General features: G+C 40.4%; 1 protein-coding gene across 2 annotated transcripts in view; it reads right to left on the bottom strand.

Moving 5' to 3' along the window:
• Positions 1 to 1,221: 1,221 nt before the first annotated feature.
• The window catches only part of SRGAP1 (SLIT-ROBO Rho GTPase activating protein 1), a 354,115-nt gene continuing 337,295 nt past the window's right edge, over positions 1,222 to 18,041 (bottom strand). For both annotated transcript variants that reach the window (XM_069080728.1, XM_069080734.1), the window contains exons 19-22: positions 10,117 to 10,297; positions 8,124 to 8,258; positions 7,460 to 7,805; positions 1,222 to 4,436 (exon numbers count right to left, since the gene is read on the bottom strand). In XM_069080728.1, the coding sequence (XP_068936829.1) occupies positions 4,059 to 4,436; positions 7,460 to 7,805; positions 8,124 to 8,258; positions 10,117 to 10,297 (1,040 nt within the window). In that variant the 3' untranslated portion in view covers positions 1,222 to 4,058. The remainder of the gene's footprint in view (positions 4,437 to 7,459; positions 7,806 to 8,123; positions 8,259 to 10,116; positions 10,298 to 18,041) is intronic.

Raw genomic sequence — 18,041 nt, 5'->3', positions numbered from 1 at the left:
ACGACTTCAGACCCTACAAAGAAACTCTCAGCCACAGCATCTTGGGGTCCCTGCATAATCACCAAGCTTAGGATATGCTTGTCAAAGGAGCATTAAGGATGAGTCTGTTTTGGCCACTTTATATGGCAGCCACCTGATTTCATATCTGGAACCGGAAGATTCTTGAGTAAGGCAACGTTAGCTTCATATTCATCCTTTCTTTCTGTGTTTCTGCTCCCTTGTACTAGCATGATAGTAATATCTTTGGGAAGAGGGAGGTGAGCAGATGTAAGGGGGAACAATGAGGGAAAGATGCCTAAGAAACCACTGGTCTCTGAGACCCTGAGAACCCCCATGGTAGTGAGCTCTTGGCTGTCCTTGACAAGAACCCCCGTAGTCTCACTTTGTGGGAGAAAAGAGAATTCTTTTTAAATCAAAAAGGCAAACACTATGCAAGGTAGAACCTTGGGTAGATTACTGGGGAGCAGTTTAAAGAAATAGTGAAGGTTTGCTGAAGGAGGGCCCATAAAGATAATGATGGGGACGGAGATTATGCCATTTACAAAAAAAAAATACAGAGAAGAAAAAAAAGAGAACTCTGCTTTGTAGATATCCTTTGTCAATATCTCCCTGTCTTATGGCATGAAGGGAGAACATATTCAGTCATCTTTCCCTTGTTCCTAAAACATTTAAGCTATTAATTTTACCAAAGTACCTCCCATCTTGACTGTCATGATGAACTAGAAACAGGAAATGGGAACTCAGAGTTAGGGAGACTGGAAACCAAATTTATTGTATTATGGGAAACCATACTGTAGAATCACAGGCACAGATCCAGAACTGCAATGGACTTTAGACATCTTCTGCTCAAATAGGCTAAATGCTGTCAGATAGGGTGACATCTCTGGATATCTAAAATCTCTGGTTAACCTCCATTAACATTTGTGGAGGAGTGAGGGAGATAATATGGAGGGTCACCATCTCTTTGAACATCAGTTGAATCATCTGTAAAATGACCTATAAAATGATTGATCTGTAAAGTGACTGGACCAGGTTAACACCAGGGCTTCATGTCTATACCTGGAAAAAATACTAGGAGGAAAAAAATCCATCACAAATTCAATTAGTGAGAAGGTGGTACAGGCTAGTCACTAGGTGCAGGTGTTGTAATTTAATATCACCCATTTAATCTCTGTGGCAGAATAATTAGTCTGGCAAATCAAAGGACAGAGATCAATGCAATCAATCCTGATTTTAGTAAAGGCTCCAAGTCTTTCTTGAATGATGAGAGGTGAAAAATCACACCCTTTATTTTAGAAGCAAAAGGTGGGTAGGCACGCAACTAGTTGGATGTTTAAAGAAACATTTATTAAGCACCTACTGCATACAGAACCCTGTGCTAGGCACTAAAAGTATTTGGAATAGGATCCTTCTCTTCATGGAGTGAGGCTAGTAAAATCTAATGATAATAATTCCAGAGCAATTATTAATGGATTGGTATTAGTCTAGGGAGAGAAAGGTGAACCTATGGAGATTGCTTCTGGGCCTTTCACTTACTGAATTTTAAAAAATATTTTTTTATCTGTCAATCATAGTGGCACAAAGAACCTAAAACTGTTGAGTTAATTAAGATCGCTGATGACACCGAGTTGGGGGTGGCAGGATGGGAAGAACTAGGACTAGAATCATAAGTCAAGTTGAAATGGGTATTGAAGATCGACCCCTTTAATTTATAGATGAGGAGAATGAAGTTAAGTTTAGTACCTTGAAAAAATATAATCCAGATTCAAAGTGGCCTTTGTAAACTGAAGAAACAATCTGGGGTGGGGGTGGGATGGAAAGGAAAGAACTGTCCTTTAAGGCCACTTCAGGGCAATAAATCTGGGAAAGGTAAAAACAAAAAACAAAGGATTGTGCAAAGACAAGATAAAATAAACCTCTAGACAAGGAGGGAAAAAGATGCCCATGGTCCTAGTGGGGGTAATAGACCAATGAGTGAGGATGCATTGTAGTGAAAAAATAAGCTTGCACGTGGATGCAGAGACAGCTGGAAAGGGACCTCGGGAGAGGTCTAGCAGGATACTCTTGAAATAGGCTAAAGATTATTCAAAACAGTCATATTTCTCGTGGTAACGATAGTCTCTGAAGGACCTTTAAAATTTGTGGAGGAGTGAAAACGATTGTGCAGAGGGTTACAATCTTTGCAAGCCCCAGTTTCTGCATCTGTAAAATCAGAATGGAGCCCAGCTGAACACAAAGATAGAGCTTAGGCATGAGGCATTTTGGAAAAAACACTGGATTTGAAGTCAGAAGACCTGGGTTTGAATCCTTTCTCCCCCCCTTTTCTATGGCTTACTTTCTGTTGTTTTCCTTCTGTTGTCTTTGTGATGTTAGATAGGATGTGAAGACTAATGTATTCTGAGGCTCCATTTCTCCATTTGCGAAATGTGGGGGTTTGGATGCCATGGTCTTTCAGATCTCTTCTGCCTCCATTTCCCATGAGCCTTTGGGCAGACCATCAAAGAACCACATGATGACAACTCTTGCCTAAGAATGGGTCAGACCTTTACTTGAGCACTAAGGTCAAGTCTGAGATGTGGCAATGAATAAAATGAAGAACTTGGAGAGAGTTTAGAAAAAACATTAAAAAAAAAATGATTAAAGGTGACGGCAGCTAGGTGGTGTTTTGGATAGAGCAGCAGCATTGGAGTCAAGAGGGCCTGAGTTCAAATCCCATCTCAGATACTTACTTAGCTGTGTGACCTAAGGCAAGTCACTTAACCCTGATTGCCACAAAAAAAAAAAAAACGATTTAAAACTTTAGGAAATCAGATCTTTGGGGAAACTGTAGTGAAACTAGGATTTCTTATATGTAAGAAGAAAAGTCCAAAAGGGATGAGGGTTCAAAGAGCTTGTTCTCCATTCTATTAAGGTCAGCACAAAGATTTGGGTTATATATAAGGAAGAGTTTAATGACAATTACTTAAAAATAGATGATGGAGAAAAGGCGTCAGTAAAAATATCTGGAGGTCTTTGATAACAGGGTTCTCTTCTGTATATGGTAGTGTTACCTGAAGGGAGGGGAATAAATTAAATGACCTTAGGCCCTAGGATTCTATTCATATTTATGAAAGGAATAATATTGATAACTTTAGAAACTAGCTTTCTTTCTCCTTCCCCTGGTTAAGCTCAAGTAATAACTGTGGGTTTCCCATAGATAATAAGTCTTAGGCTTATAGCATTCTAGATTTAGAGCTGGACAGGGCCTTGGAAATCAACTGCTTCAATTCTATTTTGTAGATGAGGAAACTGAGTCCCAGGGTTATGATGTCACTTGCCCAGGGTCATGTAGGTAATAAGTAGCAGAGCTGTATTTCAGAACAGGCCCTCCAAATGCTGATTTAATGCGATTTCCATTGCAACATGCTTCCCAGACTTTGGATAAGCCATTCTTAAGGGAGAGGGAAATAATTTAGCTATTAGTCCCAATCCAAGCCTGGGCTGATGCAGGGCGACTATCCATATCAGCAACAAGCCTGACAGTGTAGTGTATGTCTTCTGTGTTTGAGATCAGACACGATCACTGAGTAATAGTCTCTAAGCACTATGGTCATCAGATTTTAGCTATCATCCCAGCTGCAGTCGGCTAGTGTGGGCTAAAATCCCCACGAACTCTGGTACTTGATTTTCCATTGCCTTAGCTCAGGAAATCTCTTAACATCAGCTATGCTAAATCTGGGACATACTGTACCATAGGGAAAGCTGTGCTCCAATGTCTTTTTACAAGTGGTGCAGCATTGAATTTTCAAGTAAATCTAGTGTGTTTCTATTGTCTTTAAAACATGTAGAAATGTCCAGCTTTTTTAAAAAGGAAAAAAAAATGCAAAATACAAATGCCTGTGTTAATGTAGCAAGTCTCAGACATTACATTCAAAAAGACAGAAGAGCCAGTATCTCCAGGTATAAGCACAAAACTCATAAAGACAAGAAGCCTTGACTTTCCCCCCCACAAATCCATTCCTTTTTTTTTTTTAAACCATTTTTTTTTCTACCTTCTGGTCACCTGCTGCTTTAATTTTTCACATCGTGCACGATTTGTCTGCTGGACCCTGGGAAGGAGGTGTGGGTCCTATCGTGGGGTTTGTTTTTGGAAGAACGATGGGTTTGGGCCTGAGAGCGGGGGGCTTCAGCTGCACCCCCATCCTGGGCGCCACCATGGGCTTGAAGGTACTCATTGTGTCATTGGAGGAGCTCGCGCTCCGTCGGATCTGCGGCTCGGTACTCCTAAGCATCACATTATGGAGAGGGCTGAGGGATTCAGTGGACGAGGCAGGTGTGGGGGAGTTTTTCATTTGTTCCAAGGTATCCAGCACCACATCGGGGGCATGCTTTGCTGTGCTCTGCCTTTCCAGCTCTCGGAGTTCGTTCAAAGCAGTGTTCATTGTCTCCTCGATATCCTGAAGCCAGTGAGAAAGAAGAAGAGAAGATAGAGCCCTTGAGAATGAATGGGAGAAGAACCCAATTTCCAAAACCCCAAATGCTACTCCAGACGTCATTCATACAGTCATATACATTATGGTCACGTGTAAATGTATTTCACTTTAAATCCCAAGCACAGGCTTTTCTCAACATATTACTTTTGATGAACCCATGGCTTTAGGAGGGGCGGCATGGCCCTACTCTAGTCCCTGTGTGACCAGTACAGTAAGGCATTTAACCCTGAAGCTCTCCATGATTCTTGCTAAGTTGCAACAATGGAGGAATTTTCCACATCAGAAACTCCCTATACTGATTAATAGCACCAGACCCCCCACCCGAAAAGTAATTTTAGGTAATGAAAAAAGATGAAGAACGGCAACATTTTCATTAGTCTAGACAGAGTTCAGGAACATACAGTCATCTAGCAGAATCTTGACTAATATTCATGAGGCTAAAATCGGATGGCACATTGCCAATACACACATCAGAACTCTGACATCATTTGTCTAAAGTTGGCTTTCTGCAGGTCGAAGCCTTGCGTGTTGACTCTAATTTATGGTGAAGTCAGAGTGTAAACACAGTGACCACATCTCTAGAAATAAAGTACTGTACTTGGGAACTGAGTACAGCTGAATACAATTAAGACACGGGCTAAATTGTGGTTACATTCAATAGTTATTCTGTGTGGCCACTATTGCTTCTAGAAGAGGCCCACCTTTTTTGAGGAGATTGAGTCGAACAGTTTTCAGGAAAACCCCCTGTATTTATTTTTGCATCTACACTAATCTTTGCTGCAAAGTTAAGTGTAAGTCTTGGTGTAGAGGGATTGCTCCGTGCAAGGACGAGCTGGAAATCATTACATGGACCTCTGGATGGTGACATCACTTTCCAGAAGATGGCTTTCATATGCTATCCCTCTTTTCCCCGAAAGATGTACATTTGTTATTTTTGTAAAATGCATCTGCTCAAGAGAAGACGCACCAAGGAAAATCTGAATCCAGACACAAAAGGGTTACACAAAGTTTACTACTCTTTCACTCTCACCTCTGCATTCCCTCCCTCCTTACAGCCTCAAATCGTGTTTCTTGTGTTTATGAGAAACAGCAATTTCAGGGGTTTTTTCAAAAGTGCTAAATATCCAACTGTTATTGGTTTTAAGCTTAGGATATGCCTTGAAGGGCTCTGTAAATATATAATAAAGAATCCAAAGCTTTTTTGATTCTGCTTTCAAAAGGCTGGGCTATTTAAAATTAATTTAAACTTTTCTGTACTGTTCTGCAATTTAATTCACTTTCCAAGGTTCTCTGGGTCCAGCATAGAAACTAAAGCAGCAAGAAAATAGCTTAGGAGTCAAGCACACTGGTGTAAGATTCCTTGAGAGCTTTTTTTAAAATGGAAAATAATCTAACTTTATTGTTTCCCCATTTTTCAATTCCTTTCATTTCCCTTTCATGTCCTCCTTACTCAGTTTTCATGTTTGTTATGAATGACAGATCCTTTGGATGGCTGTAATGATAAGCCCATAGACTATACTTAGCATCACCCAGCTTATCTGATTTCTTTGGACTGCTTACAAATATTTTTCCTAATGGTCTATGTCAGTGGTTCTTACCTGCAGGCAACAGGCCCCCAGGGAATTACAGAGTTATTGCAGGGGCTTGGTGAAACCATCTGCCCACTGAACACTGACATCTTGATCTGTCTTTATTTAGTACTTCATCTTGACTTAATAAGCAATGTCGAAAGCATATGTATGTATGTACATAATTACTTTTATTTTTTCTTTTTTAAATAGTATTTTTCCCAATTATATGTAAAGGCAACTTTTAACATTCTTTTTTTAATAAAAATTTGAGTTCCAAAATTTCTCCCTCTTTTTCCTCCCCTCTCCCTAAGATTGCAAACAACGTAATAAATGTTATATACAATCATGTAAAACCTATTTCCATATTAGTCATGTTGTGAAAAAAGAAAGTTTGTAGAAAAAAAATTAGCAGGATTACCTTTCAAGCTATGTATGTGCCATTGTGATGAACAGTATTCAAATTTACTTAGAACTATTCCAAAATCGATGTAGCTTCTTATCATTATGTATTTTCTCAATCAATGGAGACTAATAATATAAATTATTATATAGGAGTAAGCAATTTTTTTAAGTTAGAAAGAGGTATTCATGTTTACCTGTCTATGTTGTAGTGAAAAGTCCAAAAAAAAAAGGTAAGAGATGGCCAAAGATACTAATAGGGTGCTGAGTATAGCAAGGGAGAAAGTCTGGCATATTTGTTAGTTAGGGGTGCGTTTATACTTGGTTGATTCTAGTCTTTTTTAATTAAAAAAATATATTTTATTTGCCCCCAATTACGTTAGAACAATTTTTTTTTTTAAAGCAATTGGGGTTAAGTAACTTGCTCAAGGTTACAGGGCCAGTTATTTTGTGTGGGTGTTAAGTATCTGAGGCCGGAACCGATCCCAGGTCTTCCAACTCTGGGGCCGGTGCTCTAGAACAAATTTTTAACATTAAAAAAAAGTTTTCGGTTCCAAATTCTATCCCTCCATCCCTTTCTCCCTGTCCCCCCTCCCCCCCCCCATCCCTGAGATGGTAAACAATCAGATATAGGTTATAAATTGTTCTGCCCTTGTTACGGTCACTTATTCCATAAGCAAGTGAAAATGTGTTTGAATTTCCCATTTTGTTCATTTTTATGATGTGCAATCTGGGTCTTCCTCTTATCCTGTGTCATTTTTGGCCATGTTTCCTCCTTGGATTGGGGAGAGGGAGTGTCACTCAAGGTAACACATAGCTATTCTTCATAGTAGAACCACAGGCGGGATCCTACTTAATGATTGTTTCCCTGGCTTTTCACTAGGACTTAGAGAAAATACATTGAATCCTCTTTTTTACATTCAGAGAGAAGCCTTTCAAATTTTTTTTTCTGTGCCTATTAGTATAATTCTACAAACAGAAAATAAAACAGAACAAATGTAAACCACCGTGCCCTACCTGAGCAATCGTCTCTGGGTCCAGAGGTTTGTGGTCATTGAAGCCTGTGTACTGGCCCGATGACGTCGATCTCCGAATGGGAGGACTGTCCATCTTCTTTAGAGAATCATGCCTGCTAATGTTAGTTAGGCTGCCATGGCCAGGCCTGCGCCTTCTCTCGGGGCTATCATTGTTGAGGCTGCGGTTCTGCAACAGGGCTCGAGGGCTGCAGTGACTGGACAGGCTAGGGGACCCGAGGTCAACCGAGGAATTGGAAAGTGAATGTGGTGGGTGGATAGGGCAATGGCCATCACTGGTCCTGCCAGGACGCCTTGAAGGAAGGGGTGGTTCAGCCCTTTTTCTTTGTCTAAGAAAACAAATGGATAGAACGAAGGAAAGCTGAGGACACTGGGCAACATGAGTTCAAAGACCTTCTGGCTCCTTGGTGTGGTATAACAGAAGGAATGCTGGACGTAGTCAAGGAGACTTGAGATCTAGCTCTTCCCCCTTTCTAAATTATATGACTTTGGGCCCTTTTTTTCACTCTCTCTGGGCCTCAGTTTCCTTACCTGAACAATGCGGATTATTAGATGACCTTTAAGGTCCCTTCTGGCTCGAAAGCCTGCAATTCTGTGCCCTGCTGGCAGGTGATAACAGAAGGGCTCGATTACCAGGCCAAGCTTACCTGGCTAAATATCCATCAGGATGACGGTCAGTTGGTGAGTTCATGTCCTTGGATGAAGACTTATCTTCTGTAACAGGCCCACTGCTGGCTTCACTGTCTGCTTTTTGGCTCAGTGTATCAGAAAAGGTATCATCCCTGCAAATAAAAAAGAGGAAAATAGGAGCTTGTTACCTTAAAGGTGTGAAGAGGTCTTAGGATGAGAGGAAAGGATTGAGGCTTTAATTTGTAATTAAATACTTTAAGTTTTTGGTCCACCATGATGTAACTCATACTAAATGCAATCTATTTCTATATGTAGGAATGAAAAAGCATTTATTAAATGTGCCAAGCGTTGTGCTAAGCTCTAGGGAAAACACAGTCTCTGCTCTCAAGGACTTCACATCCAAATCAAAGAGACCATATGTATAGAAGAAGGTTTCAGGTGCCAGTCTCTAAGGTGCAGCAACGAAGTAGATGCATCTTCTTAGATGTCATTTCCACTAATAAAATTTTATGTTTCTTATATCGAACCCAGACAGTGTCAAGGAATTAGAACTTTTTTATCTGGGTCTTTAGTTAATAGCTGTGGCTCCTGAGGAATCATGGGATGCAGGACCTGTAGAAGCAGTGACTAGGTTTTAGCTTCCCAGGGATAGCTTTCTGGGATTGTGGCTTCAGGGTTGGAAGCAGGACTGGCTGTCTGGGGAGTGCTACCATGCCTCAAACTCTTGGCCTTATCTGCCCATTGCTGGAAGTTGGTCAGGCCTTTGTAGTGGGGGGAAGGAAGTCAGACCCCTTCTCTATAGACAGTGATTTCTTCCTTGAATGATGGCTGGGCCAAAGGTCTGGGTTGTTGATGGTGGGTGGGATAGGGGGGACAGAGGTCTGCTATTTCCAGAGTTCTTGGGCTTCTGGCTTAACTCCATTAGAGTCTGAGGGGAGCTGGGGGGTTTTCTAAGTTGTATCTTTGTCATCAGAGACATAGCATGGGCATTGGAAGGAGTGTTGAAGTCAGGAGATACTGGGCTTCAATCTTGCCTCTGGTGTTTATACTGGTTGTGTGACTATGGGTAAGTCACTTGAGTCTCAATATCCTCACCTGCAAAATGGGGAAAATAATGCCTACATAGTATCTACTTTCTAGGGTTATTGGGAGGATTAAATGAAATAATGTATATAGAGTAATCCTTTAAGTACTAGATGCTAAATGTTGTTTATCAGTTCTATGTACAGAGGTAACTTGTAAACAGAGGTGTTTACGTGTTCTTTTCCCCATTAGAATGTAAGCTGCTTGAAGGCAGGGGCTGTCTTTTTCTTTTATATTGTATTCCTGTTGCTTGGCATGATGCTTGGCACATAGTAAGTGTTTAATTGTTGCTGACTCGATTTGACTAAATGTCAGATTTTTCCATTATTGGTACATAGTAGGCGTTCAACAAATGTTTGTTGATTTGATTATTAAAAAACAGACTTGTAAGTATTTGCAATACTATAGGCCTTTCTCTTGTGTCCCTCTGAGACATGGACCTTGAAGTAATAGTTGGGCACAAGGTAAGACTGGCTTCTTCTACTGAACTCTATGTAGTAGCACCAAACACTTCTGCTTTTGGAATGACTGACATCATCTCATCTCTTAAGAGATCCTCATAATATACGGTTTAGTTTTGGGAATATGCAACCTCTGAGAGATATTCTCCCTTCAACAATTTCCCAATAATCCTTAATCTACTTGAAAACCTAACAGTGGAGATATGGAGAGGGGTGAAGAAGGGGGCGTGGCTCATAAGTTATTGTCAGGAAAGAGAAGAGGTTAGTCCTGCTATTGCCAACCCAGGGACAAAGGGGAAAAAGTGCCAGTGAATTGTAGCATTCTCCTTGGAACTCTTTTCATGGGATCCTTGAGGAAGTGGGTGGGTGGGTCTTGATTCTACTTTGAGAAGGGATGCCTAGTTCTCCTGAATATGTTCAGATATGGGGCCTTTAGGGGTTACTGGTGAAACCAGGCAATACTTACATATCCTGCACCACAATGTACTGATGAGGTACCAGACCATCAATTCCATTGTGCCGTCCTTCCCACCAGTCCTCAGATGCCCGGTGATATAGAAGCAGTGAGGCCCCCTTCTTGAAGGACAGCTCTCGAGCAGACCTCCCAACATAGTCAAACTTGGCTATTGCTTCAATGGGTTCACATTCTGTAAGGAAGCCATGTTAAAAAAAGAAATAAGGAGTAAGGGACAGTGGGCTGAGGAAGCTATTGGAAAGTTTTTGAGAGTATCTCCACATGTCCACATATTTCATTTTCTGCTCCTTAAATAAATGGAGCATTTTGAGTACCTTTTCAGAAACTTGGCTTTGGAAGCCCAGGTTATCCAGAAGAAACATCTGGAATACAGTATCGTCTTTATATGAACAAAGACCTTATTGATCAGGAGTCAGGAAAAAGAAAATCTGCTAGCCTAGTTAGGATTTTTTTGGGTGTATAATGCAACCTTTTTGCTGAAAGCAAAACTTAATGGCCTATCTCTGGACACTTAATAGTTACGTGACCCTGTGCAATGCACTTAACCTCTGTTTCCTCATTTGTAAAATGAAGGGATTGGATTAGATACTCTCAAAGGTCCCCTTCCAGCTCTAAATCTCTGATCTATAAATGAAGACGTGTGCACATGCACACACACACACACACACACACACACACACACACACACACACACACAGAGTGTTCTTCTGGCAAAGCATTATGGCCGTGAATCATGAAATGCAATAATCTTTCATCCAATGACACTGGTCTCCTGGCCATTTCCTGAATAAGACACTCTATCTTTAAGCTTTGGGAATTCACTTTGGCCGTTCCCTATGCTTGGAATGTAATTTATTCCCTCCTCAATTTATTTCAACTACTGAGTCCTTGGCTCAAGTCTCAACTAAAATCCTACCTTCTCCAGGAAGCCTTCCCAACCCCTCTTAATTCCAATGCCTTTCTCCTATTAGTTATTGCTATTTTTCCCATATACACCTTGCTTAGTATACATTTGTTTGCAAGTTGTCTCCCCCATCAGACTGTAAGTTCCTTGAGGGCAGGTACTGTCTTTTGCCTCTTTCTGGGTCCCCAGGATTTACCACAGTGCCTGATGCATAGTAGGTACTTAAAAATATTTACTGATTAATCAATCAGGGGCCTCAAAAACCAATGGAGAGACATATGGTGGAATTAACGCGACTGTAGCATATTACCATCAATGACTGGTGGATAAGGAGTGACATAAAGGACTTTTTTGGGTGGGGTTCATTATTGTAGAGAACTCCTTGGTGAGGAAGCTCCATCAACTAATGCAGACCAGGAACCTATATGTAACTCAAAGCCTTAGAGAGTTAGCTGGGGATCCAATCAAGTTACTTGCTCATAGTAAGGGTCAGAGAGAGGCCTTGAACCCAGGCCTTTCTGACTAGCATAAGAAGTATCTAGGGAAAGTACAAACAGAAGAGAAGGTGACCTGGTTATGAGGCACAAATGAGGAACAGCAGGATGACAGACTGTAGCCAACAAAAAAATTTTCTTGGAGGCAACTGGGTTAAGTGACTTGCCCAGGGACAAATAGCTATTAAGTATCTAGGTTGGATTTGAACTCGGGTCCTCCTGACTCCAGGGCCAGCACCATATCCACTGTGCCTCCTAGCTGCCCCATGTACCCAACGGACAATAAGGAAGGTCTCTAGTATTATGGGTAGAGCCTTTTGGGAGGACTCATCAAAGGTTATGGATAAGAATCAGTAAGGCATGGAAATATTGTGATAGGAACAAGGGAAAGGAAGACAATTATTAAGTGTCTGCTTTGTGTCGGGCACTATGCAAGGTGCTAGACACACAGTCAAAAATGACACAACCCCTGCCCTTAAGGAGCTGATGTTTTATAAGGGGAGGTGATGCCAAGTGTAAACAAAATAAATACCAAATAATTTTGGTGGAGGCAGACAGTAATAAGTAAAGGGATCAGCAATACTCATGAATAGGAAGTGGTCCTTGACCTCTGTGGTCCTGAGCTTTGAAGGAAGCTGGGTAATCTATCTAACTTGGGGAGGTAAGAAGGAAGCGCTGACAGGGGAGGAAAGAGTAACAGGCCCGCAAAGATGGGTTAGAACCAGATCATGAAGGGCTCTCAACTGTCAAAGAGAGGAGTAGTTGATCCTAGAGGCAATAGGGAGCTATGGGGGCTTACTCAGCAGGGGTGCAACCTGGTCAAAACCATGTTTTAAGAATATCACCGCAATATCTTTATGGAAATGTCATGAGATGAGGCAGGGGACCAAGTAGGAGGCAATGATCCAGGCAAGAGGAGATAAGGACTTGAGCTGTGGTGGATGTTGTGTGGGTAGAGAGAAAGGGGCAGATTTCAGATATGTGGAAATAATGAGACTTGACAACTGAACAGATATGTAGGGCTGCTGTTGTCTGTCCATCGTTCTCAAAGGGGACCGTGACAGCAGGGAGGTGGTGTTATGACTTGCAAGTGAAATGGATTTAAGTGAGGGAGGGCTGTGCAAGGAAGGTCACCCTCCAGGGCCATCTGGGGCCAGTGGCCAGATATAGTTCAGGGTGACTGGAGATGACACCCAGATCTGTGGGGTGACAAAGAGTTGAAGAGAGGGGAGCTGAAGGCCATGTTAAGGTTGAGAACATAGGTGAGTGGATGGTGGTAGCCTTGGCAGAAACAGGGAAGTTTGGAAGAGGGGTGGGTCTGGTGTTAGAGGAGGGGAGGAAGAGGGCAGATGAGCCATTTTGGACATGTTGAGTTTGAGATGTCTACAAGACATCCAGTTCAAAACATCCAAAATACAGCAGGTGATGAAGTGAAGCTCACAAGAGAATAGCACAGGAGTGGGGAACCTGCTGCCTTGAGGCCACATGTGGCCTTCTAGGTCCTTGGGCACGGCCTTTTGACTGAGTCCAAGTTTTACAGAACAAATCCTTTTATTAAGGTGAATTGTCCTGTGAAGTGTAGAGTCAGTCAAAGGGCTACACTTGAGGACCTACGGGGCCACATGAAGAATCCAGGCCACAGGTTCCCCAACCCTGCTCTATACTGTCCTTGTTTCTAGTCATTCAAATGCATTCTTCATACTTGAAGAACTATTAGGGTCATATTACTACCCTAATTAAAACAGTGGTGGCTCTTTACTGCTTGTTGGATAAAATACAAATCAATCCTGCCATTAAAGGCTTTCCAATATGGCTTAAGCCTTTTTTTTTTTTTTTAAGCAGTTGGGGTTAAGTAACTTGCTCAAGGTTACATGGCCAGTTATTTCTGGGTGTGGTGCTAAGTATCTGAGCCCGGATTAGATCCCCCAGGTTATCCCGACACTGGGGCTGGTGCTCTTACTCACTGAGCCACCTGGCCGCCCCTAAACCTTTTTTAAAAACAAACTTTTATTAAGCTCTACTTCATATACTGTCTTCCAACCTTACTGAACCTCTTTCTTTCCTTTATTCTTGTCCTGCCTTCTGTCTCTTGGCCTTTGTTTATGCTGTCTCCCATGTATAGAATGACCTTCTTCCATTTCCACCTCTAATGCTATCTCTTCCTTAAAGCCCCCTTGCTCTCACCTAAATTACCAAATGAAATCCTCCAGATTTTTCTGAGAACTTGGCTGGTAGCTTCCTTTGCACGCACCCCACTCTCCTTTGAATCACAATCATCTATCCACAATGACCATAATGCAGTAATCATTGACTTTCCTTCCATTTGATTGTAAATTCTTGGGTCATCTTTCTTTATATTCCTTTTTTATATATCTTTTTATATTTTCAACCCTTACCCTAATTTCTTACAGAAAAATTAATGTTTGCCAATTGACAAGGGGAGAAAGCTTAAATAACCACCACCCATGCTTAAAGAGGGAAAAGAATTAGGCCCACAGAGGAAGAATTGGAGTAATGACATTATAAAGTTAGCAACCTAGAAGTGCTGGGTTCTAATTCTACCGAAAACATATTCCTTAGTCTTCCCGTCTATATAGTAGGGATAATGGTAATTTCATGAAACGAGGTGATTATTTATCAAACTGTAAACTCCATAAATGCAAGAACCTCATCTTAATTTTATTCCAACACAGTGATGCTGCACATTGGCAGGTACTTGATAAAATGTTTGTTGAATGAATTATTGAATGAAGACTAATCTTTTCAAAATATTTTGAAAAAATGAAGTATAATACAGTGATCTAATATTATTACTTAGGTTTCTATGTCAGATGCTGGCACAAATCTTTTTGTCTGTTTGTTTAATCTGGGTGGTGTGTTAGGTATCATTTATTCTTCCCAGGTCATGGTCCCTAAAGGTGCTAACTAACCCATAGAGCCCAAGTGATAGAGTGCCAGACCTGGGGTCAGGAAGACTAATCTTAGACACTAGCTATGTGACCCTGGGCAAGCCACTTAACCTGTCTGCCTCAGTTCTGCACTTGTAAAATGAACTGAAGAAGCAAATGCCAAACCATTCCAGTATCTTTGTCAAGAAAAACCCAAATGGGGTCGTGAAGAGTTGGACATGACTGAAATCACACAAAACACATGTGTATTCCTTAGTCTTGGGGATTAGGGTTAAATACATTAAGGGCTACATTTGGAGGATCCTATATAAATTGGTAGCTCTTTGGACAAAAAGAACTTTTCTTTATGGTTGGGTGCTGTTGTGATTGGTCTGGATATGTTTCTGTGGGTGGAGATCTGAAGAGATGCATCCTAATTCAGTGGATGTATTTAGTCACCTTTTTATTTTTTTTTCCTGCCACATTGATTCAATGTCTCTAGATCTTGACCCAGTATTTGGGACCAGCAACTGTCTGGCCTAAAACTAGTGAGAAAACTACAAAACTTTAATTGGCACTCTGTCAATGTCTGCAAATGAAATGAACATTATGTGTTAAGACAGAGCTTGGGAATAGGAAGAAATTAGAAATAAATGGTTTGCTAATTGGTTATTTACTATCCAGACAAGAAAACATGCCAATCAATAAACAGATCACCAAGGAAGTAGAAAATACTGATTATTAACCAGAACTGCAATATTTCTTAAGTCGCTGGGTATGTGGGCAAAGTAAGATTAAATCTAAGATTTTTCATTTCCGAAGTCTGTTTCTAAGGTTATAATGAAAGCATAATAAAACAATACTCTGAACTTTGCAGTGAGATATATCAAGGTTTTCACTGAAATGCAATAATATCCTTCATGGTTGCTATAATATAAAACTGACAATGATGGAGTCGTTAGGATTTCATTGCAACGTGTTGATAATATTTATCACACAGAAAAATTACTACACAAGAACACAAGACAGCAGCTCATAATCTGTTAGATTACAAATTAAGTTTATAAAAAAGCATCCACAGCACATGAAACTTGAATCTATTCAGTTTCTTCACATACTTTTATTGGTTAAAACTGATTACTGTGACTTTAATAGCAAATGCAAAATCTGTTTTTTCCATCTCTATTAACACTAAAGCATGACTTTGTCAGTTTTGTCTCCCCAAATGAAGAGCCTTGATTTGAAATGTAAGTTTATTCATGCCAAACTCTGGCATTTTTTGAGGAGGACTCTGATCCTTGATAATTGTACCTAACCCCCAAACACCAAATTCCTTTTTTTTTCCTTTTTGGAGGGTAATTAGGATTAAGTGACTTGCCCAAGGTCACATGGCTAGTTTTTTTGTGTTAAGTGTCTGAGGCCGGATCTGAACTCAGGTCCTCCTGACTCTGGGGCCCAGTGCTCTACCCACTGTGCCATCTAGCCACCTCCCAAACCGCAAATTCTTAAAGGTAAAAAAGGCCAGGAAAAGTTCTTCAGGTTCATTGTAAAATTCAGTTTCATACTTAGGTTCCTCTAACTTACAGTTTCTCTTTGCTTCTATAGAGGCAAACAAATATTTAGATAGGAATCCAAGAGGGAAAATGGGGTGGGGGTAGATTTAGTTTTTTTGCAGGGTTGTTTCTGAGCAATGATCAAAGCCAAACTTGTTAAAACTGAGTGTAAGCTCACTTCCAAATATGCTGGAAGAATACATTAGTATACACACCATAACTTAACCCATCTGTCTCAGATTTCCTGAGAAATGCTTTCGTGTTTTCCTTGGAAGAACTCTTGGCAATTAAAAAAGCAAAAAACAAAAACAAAAACTAGGTTATGATACAGTCTCTGAAGACACCGAATAATTCCAGAAGTCATTTTTAGGCTAGGAAGCTTAACTTAAGTTGATTATCCATCGATAAATTCCAACCCATGTCTGAAGAAGTAAAGGAATGATCTTGGGATGGCAGACATGCTAGAAAAAAATAGACTTATGCCTCATCTTAAGGTCTGTTTTAATTATAGCTACATATCTCAAATGTAGCAAGAAAAAAAGGTCTCATTTCAGAGTCTATTAACTAAATGATATTTCATGTTCATGACTTAGGGAAGAATGATTAGGGTTTTTAAAATCCTTCACAGATCAAATAATTTTAAAAAGACTTAAACTAATTGAGTCTTTCAGTTCTAGAATACAGTCTTTAGATCATGTGTCAAAAGTCTGGCAATTTCCAAAGAAACATAGGTACTTAGTCTACCTTCTTGGCTTTCTAAGAAGAAATCCACATTAATTATTATTATATTATATGGTATGTACAACATATTGTATTAAAATTGTATTTTTTCAACACCACCACTATGAACTTCTTTATAAAACAAGTGTTAAAGATGGTCAGTGTATTGTAGCAGATAGAACCCTGGAGCCCTGGATTCAGGTCTTGCCTCTGACTCGTACTAGCTAGGTGACCTTGGACAAGTCACTTAACTTCTCAGGGTTCTACACAACTCTTTAAGATTTTTACTTTTATAGACACTGCCCGGCATGTAGCAGACAAATAGATATTGTTTGTCCTCTGTTTTTGAAGAAGACCAATGACATCACAGGTGATGTCTTGACTTGCTCGTGAGTTGGATTTAAGCGAGGCAGAGTTGCACAAAGCCATCAGTTTCACTTTCTTCCTGAGTCAATGAAGTCCAGTGGCAAGACAACAGTCAAGATAACTGGTTATAACCCGGGATGCAGTGGGTGACTGTCAAGACGATCTTCCCATGTGCATGCTACAACTTCTTGGAACCATACGTGACAAGTGGACAGACAGGAAACACTTTTTGACTCATCTCCATTGGCAGATGGAGTTTCCATACCAGAAATTCCCCTTACAGATAAAATCTTAGAGTGGGACCAGAAAACCCCAATATCAAGAAAACAGCAAGGGTGAGAATGGAGGAATATCTTATGCTTGATCATTGCTGTGAAAATAGAATTTGAAGACAAAAGATCAGGAAGTGCTTGTTGAACTGTATAGGATAAACTCTGACTAATACCAGATCAACCAAGGTCTAATTCTTATTTAAAAGTCTCAAAGCAGACCAGATTCTCAGGATATAGAATCCTGTCTTTGAAAAATGATCTAAAAATTTTACAAGATAGTTATTTACTTTTTTGCCTTGTCTCTCTTATTTATAGTCAGTCCTCATTATGAGCTGATGAAATATTTGTGAATTTACCTACTGGGTAAAATTTATTGGTAACCTAAAATCAATACTCATGATCATTTGTGGACATGCACGGAATGATGGAGAATTTGAGTCACCCGACACGCATGTTCCTGGGCTGAAGTTGATTGAGGGGACATTCTGCTTTATTGTTTTATGTTTCCTACTATAAACTAGTGATTGTTTTGTGGCTCATTTAGTACCAGCTTTTTAAATTTTTGTCTTTTTCATGCAAGATTTCACTGTTTAAAATGGCCCCTGTGCACAGTGCTGAGGTTGTCTAGTGTTCCTAAGCACAAGAAGGCTATGATATCCATTACAGAGAAAATAGGTGTTTTAGAGATTTGTTCATTCACCAGTTATAGTGCTATTGGC

This window comes from Petaurus breviceps, unplaced genomic scaffold, assembly GCF_028583685.1.
Source record: "Petaurus breviceps papuanus isolate PSGF00001 unplaced genomic scaffold, PetGlider_PUasm1.0 154, whole genome shotgun sequence".
In the NCBI taxonomy this organism is placed as follows: Eukaryota; Metazoa; Chordata; class Mammalia; order Diprotodontia; family Petauridae; genus Petaurus; species Petaurus breviceps.
The sequence above is the reverse complement of the archived record's forward strand: the minus strand, read 5'-3'. Positions and strand labels throughout refer to the sequence as shown.